Here is a 10,707-nt window from a genome sequence, read left to right on the forward strand (position 1 = left end):
TATGTTTGACCTCTAGTATTAGATAATTCAACCCAGGGAAAAAGATACTGGCTGACTATGCCTCTCATAACCTTAAACCTTTATCAGATCTCCCCTCAACTCTACTACTCCAGAGAAAACAGCCCAAGTTACCCAACCTTTTTTTATAGCTCGTGCCTTCTAGCAACCTGGAAAACCTCTTCCAGATCCAACACCTCGACATTATTCCTAGAATGGGTGGGCAGAAATGAATGCAATACCCCGGCTGTGACAAACTCAGTAAGCAAAAACACTTATGCTGGGACAGGACGGAAGCGAAGTGGTTAGCACAACACTTCACAGTGCCAGCGACCTGGGTTCAATTCCGGTAGCTGCCTGTAAGGTGTTTGCACGTTCTCCCTGTGACCGTGTGGCTTTGGGTAGGGTTAAATCGGAGGGTTGCTCTGCCACGGGCTCGAAGGGCCTATTTCGTGCAGTATCTCAATAAGTAAACACATTTCTTTTGAACATGACAGGGCATTAAATAAAACAGACACATAACAATTTGTATATGGTTAAGGTAAAACCTAAACCATCATAATTCAAAAATTCAAAGTACATTTATTATCAATGTATACAACCCATTCAAAGAAAAACATCAAATCCCCAACATGCAAAAAAGAACAAATTGCAAAAATGAGCAAAAATCACAAAATTAAACATCAAAGTACAAAATTAATGGAACGTAATGTCATTTACACTTTTCCAAATATTGCTTACTTTGAAATATTTTTGTGTCGGGATTAATGTACTTTACATTAATTTGCTTATTTAGCGAGGAATAGCCCTGGCTTAACATATTGAACTTAGTGCAGCACGGCTCATGATGAACATGTGACTGACTGGAAGACTTCTTTGTTCAGGAATGACATGTTTCCAGATGGCTTCCTGGATGAAAATTGTCTTCAGTCACCACTCAAAGAATCAAACAAGGGAAGACAACTTGCCAAAGAGGACTTGGAAACATTGCTTAGGTAAGAAAGCCGCCTTCCTTCCTTCCCTGGTGCGAATTCTCCACAGCAGTGTTGTAATGTCACTTCTCAGTTGGAGTTCTCTCTGCCTGGAAAAGGTTGGGTAATTTAAAAAGAAGGTAGCCTCTTTGATCCCACCATCTTCACATCAACTAATGTTGTTATTTTGCAGTAACTCTCAATTTCTCAAATTTTACGACATATGCCAGTGATACTAAACCTGCTTCTTTCAAAAAATTTCTCTCGAAGGACTGAGCAAGAAAGAGTGGTTTACGAGTAGTTTAATCACGTTGCCCAGCAACCCCCGATTTAATCTTAGCATATTTATGGGCAATTTACAATGACTAACCTACTAACTGTGGACTGTGGAAGGAAGCTGGAGCACTCGGAAGAGCCAAGGTTGGACTATTTAAGTTTGTCAGGATCCACACCTGGCAACAGTAACTGAGGAAATTCTTTTGTTCTCTAATTCCAAGGTGGGCATGTAGGGACCTCAACCTTCAGCTATCTGTAGATCACGTGAGTCAGTTGCGCATACCCTTCTGTATGCCCAGTGGCTGGCTACAAAACTGTATTGTCCAGCAATGAATTACTTGGACATATGATCTGTGAGACTTCAGAACAGATTTGTAGCTTTGTCAGGTCAACACCAATCTCAAACTTTTTTTGATGATATTTGCACTAGATTATTCTGAATATATACATAACTTCATTTTTCAGCAAAATTACAGAAGAAACCAAGCTGCTAAAATTGAACATAGCTGTTTGCCAACAGGACTTCAAAACCAATCTTTCACTTTTAGAAGTGCAGGACAAAGTTTGGTAAGTCACTTTTGATTTTTTTTCTTCTAACATATTATGAAACCTTTAAGACCAACACAAACTACATCATGAAGTAAAAAATTGTTCCTCTAAGTTGTTGCAAAATACTTTGTATGAAGGTGTGAATAAAGATATGTAAAATTCACTTGGTTAAAACAAATGTTAGTTCAGAATTGCTCAGAAATGAGGATATTTCCATATTGCAGCGTACAAAGAGGGACAAGCTGTACAGAGACCTGGACTGCATTGGTGTTTTGAACAGGGCTGACTCAATGGCAGTCTTATCCATTTTGATAATATTTGCTGCCATTGCAGTACTGATTCAGTCCAAAGAGTATTGATTTGTGAGTGTTACAAAAATTTGTTTGCAACAGCACATTTCATTTCCTGTTTAGCTTCAGTGTTGACAGCCAGAATACTGTTGACTTTCTTGTAACAAACATTCATACCACCTGCAAATTGCTCACACTGATAATTTGTCTTTCTTGAGCTTGACAGACTGCCAAGGAAGAAGAACATGCTGTTCAGTGGAAAAGTCTTAGGCACATGTATGTAGTTAGGATGCCTGAGACTTTTTCACAGTACTGTTATTGTCAACATGGGGCAGAGAGTGAGTTTGTAAACCTGGTGGGTGCAAAGGATGTTGAGAATGGCGAAGGTAGGGGTGTGGGTCAGGTGGCAGAGAAGGAGTGTTAGGGGTGGAGGGTGGTGTGGGTGCAGGCACACCCAGCCCTAAGACATAAGGAAAGGTTATTTGATTCCAAACATTTGGGTTATTAATCATTACAGATGTCTCTCTGGTGCTTCATGTTCCTTCCTCTCTCCTTTCCCCTTTTTCCAACCATGACTCCCATCTCCCTGGCCCCTTCCCACTCCCAGTCCACATTAGAGACGCAAATTGGAATCAGGTTTATCACATATATCATGAAATTTTGTCTTTTTTATGGCAGCAATAACAGTGCAATATATAAAATTACTACAACCCTGTGCCAGAGTCTTGCGCACGCTAGCTCTGTATACAGCATGTACCTGTTGCACAGACTGTGTGGAAGGGCAGACTTTCTTCTTGAGCACAACATTCTGCATAAAGAAGAAATCAGGAAATAGGAGGCAATAAAATTGGGCAATTTGGGTCTCTAATGTGGACTGGGAGTGGGAAGGGGCCAGGGAGATGGGAGTCATGGTTGGAAAAAGGGGAAGGGAAGCTGCAATAAAATTTGCAAGATCTTCCATCCATTTGAGATGAATGCAGCGAAATTCAGGATATTTTATTGAAGGTTGCTTCACCCTATTCAGTTTTCCTCTGTGTATTTTACTCGGGCGAGCATATGTCTCCAAGACAAAAAGGGAAAAAGTGCAGTTTAGTGTTCCATAAACTCGCGCCTTATAGGTCAGGAAGTTTGGATGCAGGTTTATAAAATTCTAGTTAGTTTACATCTGGAGTATTGCATATGGTTCTAGTCACCCCAGTTTAGGAAAGATGTCAAGGCTTTGGATAGAATGGATGGAGATTTACCAGAGTGCTGCCTGGATTAGAGGGCATGTGCTATAACAAGAGGTTGGACAAATGTGGGTTGTTTTCTCTGGATTAGCAGATATGAAAGGCAAAGGTAGAGTAGGCAGACAGCTTCTTTTCTCCAGGGTCGAAATGTCTCATACGAAAGAGCATGCATTTAAGGTGAGGGGGGTATTTTCAAAGAAGATATCAGGGGCAAGTTTTTTTACACAGAGTGGGGGGTGCCTGGAAAATGCTGCCTGGGGTGGTGTAGGCATAAAGGATTACTTTAGTTGGCCATTTGATTATTAATCTAATTGATTCGGCACTCTGGGCCAGAGTGCTTACGGTTCCAAGTACAGCATCGACACAAAGCCAGGGTGAATCATGGCCTTGGAAACCGAGCAACGGTGCCACCCTGTGGCTGATTGCACATATCACCAGCTCCTAAAATACATTTTCTCTTCAATCCCAATGGTCCTTTTTTTTAGCTAGTCACTTTGTCAAGTGTGTGATGAAGGCTTCCTAATAAATCCTTCATCTGGCCCACAGTGTCACATATTCGGATGAGAAGTGTGCATTCAAACCTGGAGATCAAATTGTGGCAATTAATAAACTTCAGATCCGGAATGTGGGGGAACTGCGGATGTTACTAAACAGGTCAATGGAAGAGGAAGTAAGTTGCATTTTTTATGTGGATTTAATAATGGTTGTTCTTCAGTCAAACTATGTGTTGGATATTGCTTTAGTAAAAATGATGTTAGTTTTGACAAATATGATAATCCCAACACCACCATTCCACTTGCAAAACCAGGCCTTTCCCCTCTGGTCCTACTGTAGAATGTTTGTGGTTCCTCAATGTATGTACACACATCTCCTAGGCTCCTGCGCACTGCAGTGGGAGGTGCCAATTTGGAAATCATGACCTCATCCCTGGAAAACAATAAAGAGAATCATGTTTTTCTCCAGTGGGATAAGGGAACTGCCCCCAACTTATCTCAGTCTTCAGGGACCTGAGCCATCCCCATGGACCAGGCTGTTAAGGTGATCTGTTCTCACACAGAGAAGGTGTCCTAAGGTACTGAGTATGAAGAAGTCCTACCTTTAGTCCGGTTCCAAAGGGAGGTTCCGTCTCATTAGGCCGAAGCCTGGTGTCTCCAAGTTCTGGTCTGTTTTCCAGACCTCCTTTCCTGGATGTGCTTTCACTTGGGCGGGGATGCACTGAAACATCCAGAGATCTCTGGTGCCATGGTTCATACTGGTGCAACAACTAGAGATGGTTCCATCTCTCTTAGATAATGCACAGGGGTATAACTGTACATCCAGGCTTCCCTGTGTGGGAAGCTGAGAAGCTGCAAATGGTTTAAGATGGTCTGAGAGACCATTCAGGGGAAGAATTTCACAGACAGGTAAGTGGAAACCATATACTTATAGCGAAGAAAGATAAATTTGGGTAATCAAAAGCTTACCAGAAGAGTTAAAGGTTAAGAAGATTTTTAGAGGAACCTTTGACAAAGGATTTCCAGAGATTGAATTGTGATCAGCAAAAGGAAAAAAGGGGTTTATGCTTTAAGTGTGCAGAAGGGTGAAGATTAGAATAGGGTCAGTCGACAAAAGGTTTGAACTGTGTGAAGTTAAACCACCTTCAAAGATGTCCTTTAGTGCTTATTGGGAAATAAACTGGATGTTCTTCTGGAAGTTAAAGGAAGTGATTCTTTCTCCTAGGTGCTTGCCACCATATTGCGAATGCCTGATTCTCCATCAGCCCACAATGAAAATATGGAAAAGCTAAGGAAGGAAATAATAAAAGTAAGTGTCTATGCCTTGTCTGCAGTGGAAATGGTTCATTTGAACTGTATTGTCCAGAAAACCACTGTGTTACTCGAGGCAATTTTTATATGTTCAGTTACAACGGATGTACAGTTCTGTTTGAAGGTCTTAGGACATACATATAGTTAGGGTGCCTAAGACATTTGCATAGGACTGTAATAATTTTATGTATTGCACTGTACTGATGCTGTAAAATAATAACAAATTTCATGACGTGTGAGTGATGATAAACCTGATCCCAATATGAGTCTCTGTTGTGGACTGAGAGTGGGAAGGGGGCAGGGAGAGGGGAATCATGGGTGGGAAAAAGGGAAGGGAGAGATGATGGAGTGGGAAGCACCAGAGAGACATTCTGTAATGAATAATAATCCAATAGTTTGGAATCAAGTTACCTTGCTTGGTGTCTCAGAGCTGGGTATGTCTGCAACTGCGCCACCCCTGCCCCTCGCATTCCTTCTCTGCCACCTCTCCCATACCTCTCCCATGGCACTTTGCTCCTACCAAACTGGCTCTCCACTCCACTTTGACAAATACGAAAGTCTTAACCACTCCAGCATATATATGTACCTAAGACTTTTGCAAGGTACTGTATTCCCCAGAAAGTGGAAGCACTGCTTAATAAAGAAGGGACAATGCTAGGGGCAATTGGGTATAGTAGGCAGCCTAACAGTATTACGGTGCCAGTGACCCAGGTTCAGTTCCCACCAATTCCTTTTTGTGTTCTCCCTGTGACCACATGAGTTTCCCCTGAGTCCACTGGTTTCCTCCCACATTCCGAACACCGTACCATTTGGAAGATTAATTGTATGTAATTGGACAAAAGGGCCTGTTACTGTGCTCTGTCTGTAAATCAGGGGGTCCCAACCCTTTTTATGCCATGGATCAAAACCATTAAGCAAGGTTTAATGTGGTCCCCAGGTTGGGACCCCCGGTCTAAGTGAAAATAAGCAAAGGCACGTTTATAAGATAGAAGTTTGCCTTTGATTGCTGCCGTTTAATGCGTTTGCTGGATTTGGCTGACAGTTATTTGTACCTCTATACCTACGGTTCCACTTACGGCAATGGAAACAAGTGTACAACCAAAGACTAATAGGTTCACCAAATTTTTTCCCTCCCCCTCCCCTATTCTTCTATTACCCACTCTGGCCTTTTATCTCTTCTCACTTGCCTTTCACCTCCACTGGGTCCCCTCCTCCTCCCCTTTCTCCTGTGGTCCACTCTCCTCTCCTATCTGATTCCTTCCTCTCCAGCCCTTTACCTTTCCCACCCACCTGGCTTCAGCTGTCACTTTCAAGCTACCCTCCTTCCCCTCCCCCCAGCACTGTTGCTCTTCCCCTTTCCTTCTAAGCTCCAGACAAGGGTTTCGGCATGAAACAGCAGCTGTTTATTCATTTCCATAGGTGCTACCTGACCTGCTGAAATCCTCCAGCATTTTGTGTGTGTTGCTAAGTTCACACACATTTAATGTTAGTGGACAGGGAAGAATGTGTGTGTTTAGTCATATTGACATTGAGTTACAAGTTTATTGGACTCAAAGCATTTTCCTTTCAGCCTCCTTTGTTTTTCATTTGTGCATCTTTCCTGCTTTTATTCCACCAAGCAAATAATCTATTTGAATTACACCATTTCCCAGCATGGATGTACAGGACTAGTCTGTGTCCTTAAAACTTAACCATAGGAATAGCCTTGAAGTCATATTTCGTATGGAGTACTGAAGGGCCATGATTGGGACAGGACTCGTGAGAATGCAAGTAAGATGTGCATTGAGTGACTGGAAAATGAAAAACAAATATCATCCATCTGAAGAGAAAGTTTAAAAACATCTGAAATCTGTTTGATAGATTCTTGATTAGTCAGGGCATGAAGGGATCAGGGAGAAGGCAGGAGATTGGGGCTGAGAGGGAATTGGATCAGCCATGATGGAGTGCCTGAGCAGACTCAATGGACCAAAACGTCTAACTTTGCTGCTATATCTGATGGTTTTACGGTCTTATGGATGTCTTTGAAACAATGTTTAAGGAATGTTATGCAAATTAATGATATTTAATTTCTTTTTGCAAGGTTGTACAACGTGGTAATTTACACAAAGAACCACCAACAAGCCAATCACCATGAAAAGCCAGAAATAATCAGCTTACGTTATCCAGCAGACATTCATCAGTACTCAATGAACTGGTATACTCCTCTGAATCTTATGGATCACTACTGATTTAATGATGAACATGTTTGCAACATTTAGTTCTGGAAACATTGGTCATCCTTTCATTCCTTGTGGTCTGAGTTCATTGACACCTCTTGCAAGTTCTCCTTTGAATGATGTGTAACATCTGGACTATATACTTTTGACGAATCAGGAATCTTTCTTTAACACTTTGTTGCAGTTTATGCCCTTTACTTAATAGAACAAAGGAGGTCGTGTTAATATCTGCTGTTCATTTCTAAGACACTTTACATCATTATAAGCAGGAGCATCATGCCTAATTGCTCAACGTTTTTCCCTCCAACAGTAATTACTCCTTGGCAAATGTACAGTTAATAGCCACTATCCTTCATAAATGTTTTCCCAGGGTGTAGTTAATAAAACGGTGTATTTTCATGTTGGAATGTAGTACAGATCTGACTTGGTAGTAATGCGCATTTGCTGCCCTAGATCTGTTCCGAGATGATCTGACCTTGGTGCTGTTCTACCCATCCAGAATCAGAGTCACTTTATTGCCAGTGTGTGAAACAAACTAGAATTGATAGTGGTTCGGTGCCAAGCATAAAACACAGGACAATACCATAACAGGCAACACAATAGCAACTGATAGTGCAAACAGCCTCAAACGCCTCCTCAATCTGGTCTTCCCAAAGAACTGTCAGTCCTGCCATTCACCACCTGCTTTGAGGTTTCTGACAATGACCTTGTCAGGCCTCGGCGATGATGGCAAAACCATAACAGACAGCACAACAGCTAATAGGACAATAGTGCAAATAGCCACAAGCAATTGGCAATTAGTGCAAATGTCAATCAAACTGAAGTAAGTGTGAAGATATGAACAAACTCAATAACTATCAACAGAACAAGGAGAGCAGGAAGGACCATTTAATGGATGTTGTGGAGGGACAGCTAGAGTGAGTTTTATTGAGAAGCTGGATAGCTACAGGAAAGAAGCTACGGAGATGACATGCAGTCCTGGTGATGGACTGGCAGCGTCTCCCTGATAGCAATTTGGTGAATAGGTGACTGCCAGGGTGATAGTGTGCATCTAATTGCTCTGTGAAAATCCGCCAAATCAAGGAATTTAATAAGCAGCAAAACTTATTAGCTAACAACCCAATCATTAGTTTGGAATTCTGCATGTTTTCTGTGTCTTTCTGAATCCATGATTAAAATTGACATTTAGGCCTAAAGCTGCCATTTGTGTAAATGACGTTGAAAGCCATCTGCTGTCTCACATAGATAATTAAAGTTCTCCTGGCAGTGTCTTTACCCAATGTTGTTCAAACAAATTATCTGTTCAGCTTTGTTTTGCACAGTATACCAAACTTTGCAATTCACACACTGAGCACTGTAGCTTCCGACACCAAGAACGAAACAACAAAAGAACTTCACTTGTGGTGAAATGCTGCAAGATATCCTGATGTCCTTTTCATTCTGCTATAAAAATGTGCTCACTGCCACTGTATTCCAATGCAATATTCTAAAAGTATACAGGAAATGTTATAGAACAAACAACATGCTAAGAGCACTATTGAAATCTTCAGCAAGATTTGTTACTTTAATTTGTGATTTTATATACATAGCATGATGCCTATAGAAAATATGGTCAATTGTAATTGTCTCCTGCAAGTTGCACCAGGGTGTAAATATTGCAATGATGTATATATGTATAATTGTTATTTAGGCATGCAGTCAGTGCATGTTTAAAACATTGGTTTTATATGAAGATTAAAAATTTGAAACTACAGTTTCAGATCTTTAATATAAATTGTATTGGCAAATTAATCTAGTATTATGACATGATTTCTATGGATTGCATTATTTTCTAAAAGAAACACAATGTCTGTAATGGCACCTTGTAAATAATTGTAATGTCAGATCATTGAGAGCTCCCTTAGAGTTCAGTGATCAGTTGAGATATCAATCAGATATTTCAAGATTTAATGGCAATTCGTATCTGACCTTCCTAAACTTGAAATGTAACATAGCGGTTGTTCATTGATGTACACTCCACAACGTTTGAGTACACAATTGGTGAAATTTATGCTTTATGCAGGGGTTCCCAACTGAGGTCTATGGAGCCCTTGCTTGATAGGATTGGTCCATGGCATAACAAAGGTTGGGAACCCTGGCTTTATGCTGCTTTGTGTCTTTAAATGAGATAATTGAACACCAACATCATTGAAAAACATGAACAGTCGAAGTTTTTGAAAAGGTACTATGTTTATCTTAAGACAGATTGTGGCTCAAGTGATGTGAGGCACTGTGCTGGATATAATATGTAACACATTCTTTCCTCTGACTTTAAAATTTCATTTAGGGCAGAGACTAACACACCCTCCAGCAGTTAGAAGTGAGGCTTAACAAGTTTAAAATCGGAGTTAGTTGAGCCGTTGTCTCAATTATGCCCTTTTATCATTTTTATTTATTCTGTATTTTTTCTAGTGGCCTGATTTAGATGTCAAAAGAACCCCAACTGGCATAGATTAATGTTGCTGTGACTTATTGCAACTAGTGGGGTGCTGGTTTGTTGGGCTTTCCTGCTTACTCCACCACCAGGCGGGATGAGTCTCCGTGTGACAAGTATTCTTGCAGCTGAATGCTTGGAGTTTGCTTTGCAGCTGAAGTAACAAGTCATCAGCTGGATGCTGGTAATTATAGCACATTAACGCACGGCTGCTAAACCTTAAAGGCTCAAAGATCAGGTCTTTCATAGTACCTGCTGCTCACTAGAGATTTTTAATACTCTGTTCTACAGGTCTTAATTTCACAATTGCATCCATTGTTGATAATGTCACTGGTCAGGTGTATGTTGCCAAATCATTGTCACTCCCTTTTTTTTTGCATACTTTTAATATGTTATACCATTCATGCAAGAATACAGCATGAATGGCATGAATTCTTGTGATTTTCGTTACAGAATTACCAAGAAAGACAACTGAAGGAAGTAAATCCAAAAAGAATCTGCACTCTTTTTCAGTGTTGAGTTGTTTGTAGTTCTCCTAATCTCCAGTAGATGCCACAGTTATTGCATATTGCAAAACATGTAGTGTACGCATAATATGAATACTTTTATACAATAAAAACATTTATGCCTGAATCAGCTCTAATTGTCAATTCCTATGTGTTCTCTGCAAAAGGTATTTGTGTGCAGTTCAAAATGAGTCTAAGTGACCCTGAATCTAATGTCCTCAGTCTTAGTTAGACTATATGACATAGGAGCAGAATTAGGCCATTTGGCCCGAGTCTGCTCCGCCATTCCATCATGGCTGATCCCGCATCCCTCTTAACCCTACACACCTGCCTTCTCGCCATATTCTTTGATGCCCTGACTGATAGGAAACTATCAACTTCCACCTCACGTAGAC

General features: G+C 40.8%; 1 protein-coding gene across 3 annotated transcripts in view; it reads left to right on the forward strand.

Moving 5' to 3' along the window:
* Positions 1-10,427, forward strand: part of LOC132379667 (pleckstrin homology domain-containing family S member 1-like) — a 33,520-nt gene extending 23,093 nt beyond the window's left edge. For all 3 annotated transcript variants that reach the window (XM_059947889.1, XM_059947891.1, XM_059947890.1), the window contains 5 exons: positions 882-992; positions 1,710-1,811; positions 3,859-3,982; positions 5,032-5,115; positions 7,198-10,427. In XM_059947889.1, the coding sequence (XP_059803872.1) occupies positions 882-992; positions 1,710-1,811; positions 3,859-3,982; positions 5,032-5,115; positions 7,198-7,251 (475 nt within the window). In that variant the 3' untranslated portion in view covers positions 7,252-10,427. The remainder of the gene's footprint in view (positions 1-881; positions 993-1,709; positions 1,812-3,858; positions 3,983-5,031; positions 5,116-7,197) is intronic.
* Positions 10,428-10,707: the final 280 nt, after the last annotated feature.

Source organism: Hypanus sabinus, chromosome 22, assembly GCF_030144855.1.
Source record: "Hypanus sabinus isolate sHypSab1 chromosome 22, sHypSab1.hap1, whole genome shotgun sequence".
In the NCBI taxonomy this organism is placed as follows: Eukaryota; Metazoa; Chordata; class Chondrichthyes; order Myliobatiformes; family Dasyatidae; genus Hypanus; species Hypanus sabinus.